The following is a 369-nucleotide window of genomic DNA, read 5'->3' on the forward strand; positions in this document are numbered from 1 at the left end:
AAATTTTAATAAATGTTTATATTTTCTAGCAATTTTTACATTTTAATCAAGAAGTGTTAAAATATATCCAATTATTTAAAAACTGAATTTAATAAATTAGAGTATAAATTCTAAATTATTTATTTATAGAGTCAAAAATTCAAACAAAAGAGGGGCCTTTCTAATGACAAAAGAATTGCTCCCTGTGATGTTTGTAGTCTTTCTATCTTGCCCATCTTTCTGAGCTGCTTTTGTGCCAGGGTCTGGAAAGCACTTTTCACCATAATTTTTGCTATTATCGAATTTGCAACCAGCTATTTCGCAGGGGCCTTGTTCTTTGTGCTCCTTGTGTTTGTCGTTGGAGGGCTTTTTTGTCGTGATTTCTGACTT

At 31.4% G+C, this 369-nt stretch overlaps 1 protein-coding gene across 1 annotated transcript in view; it reads right to left on the minus strand.

The window, feature by feature from the left end:
* Positions 1–293: 293 nt before the first annotated feature.
* The window catches only part of TEOVI_000013500 (uncharacterized protein), a gene marked incomplete at both ends in the record, with an annotated part of 1,008 nt that continues 932 nt past the window's right edge, over positions 294–369 (minus strand). Inside the window, one exon of the mRNA XM_067220496.1 lies at positions 294–367. Coding sequence (XP_067076597.1) covers positions 294–367 — 74 coding nt within the window. The remainder of the gene's footprint in view (positions 368–369) is intronic.

Source organism: Trypanosoma equiperdum (assembly GCF_001457755.1).
Source record: "Trypanosoma equiperdum strain OVI genome assembly, contig: ctg_115, whole genome shotgun sequence".
In the NCBI taxonomy this organism is placed as follows: Eukaryota; Euglenozoa; class Kinetoplastea; order Trypanosomatida; family Trypanosomatidae; genus Trypanosoma; species Trypanosoma equiperdum.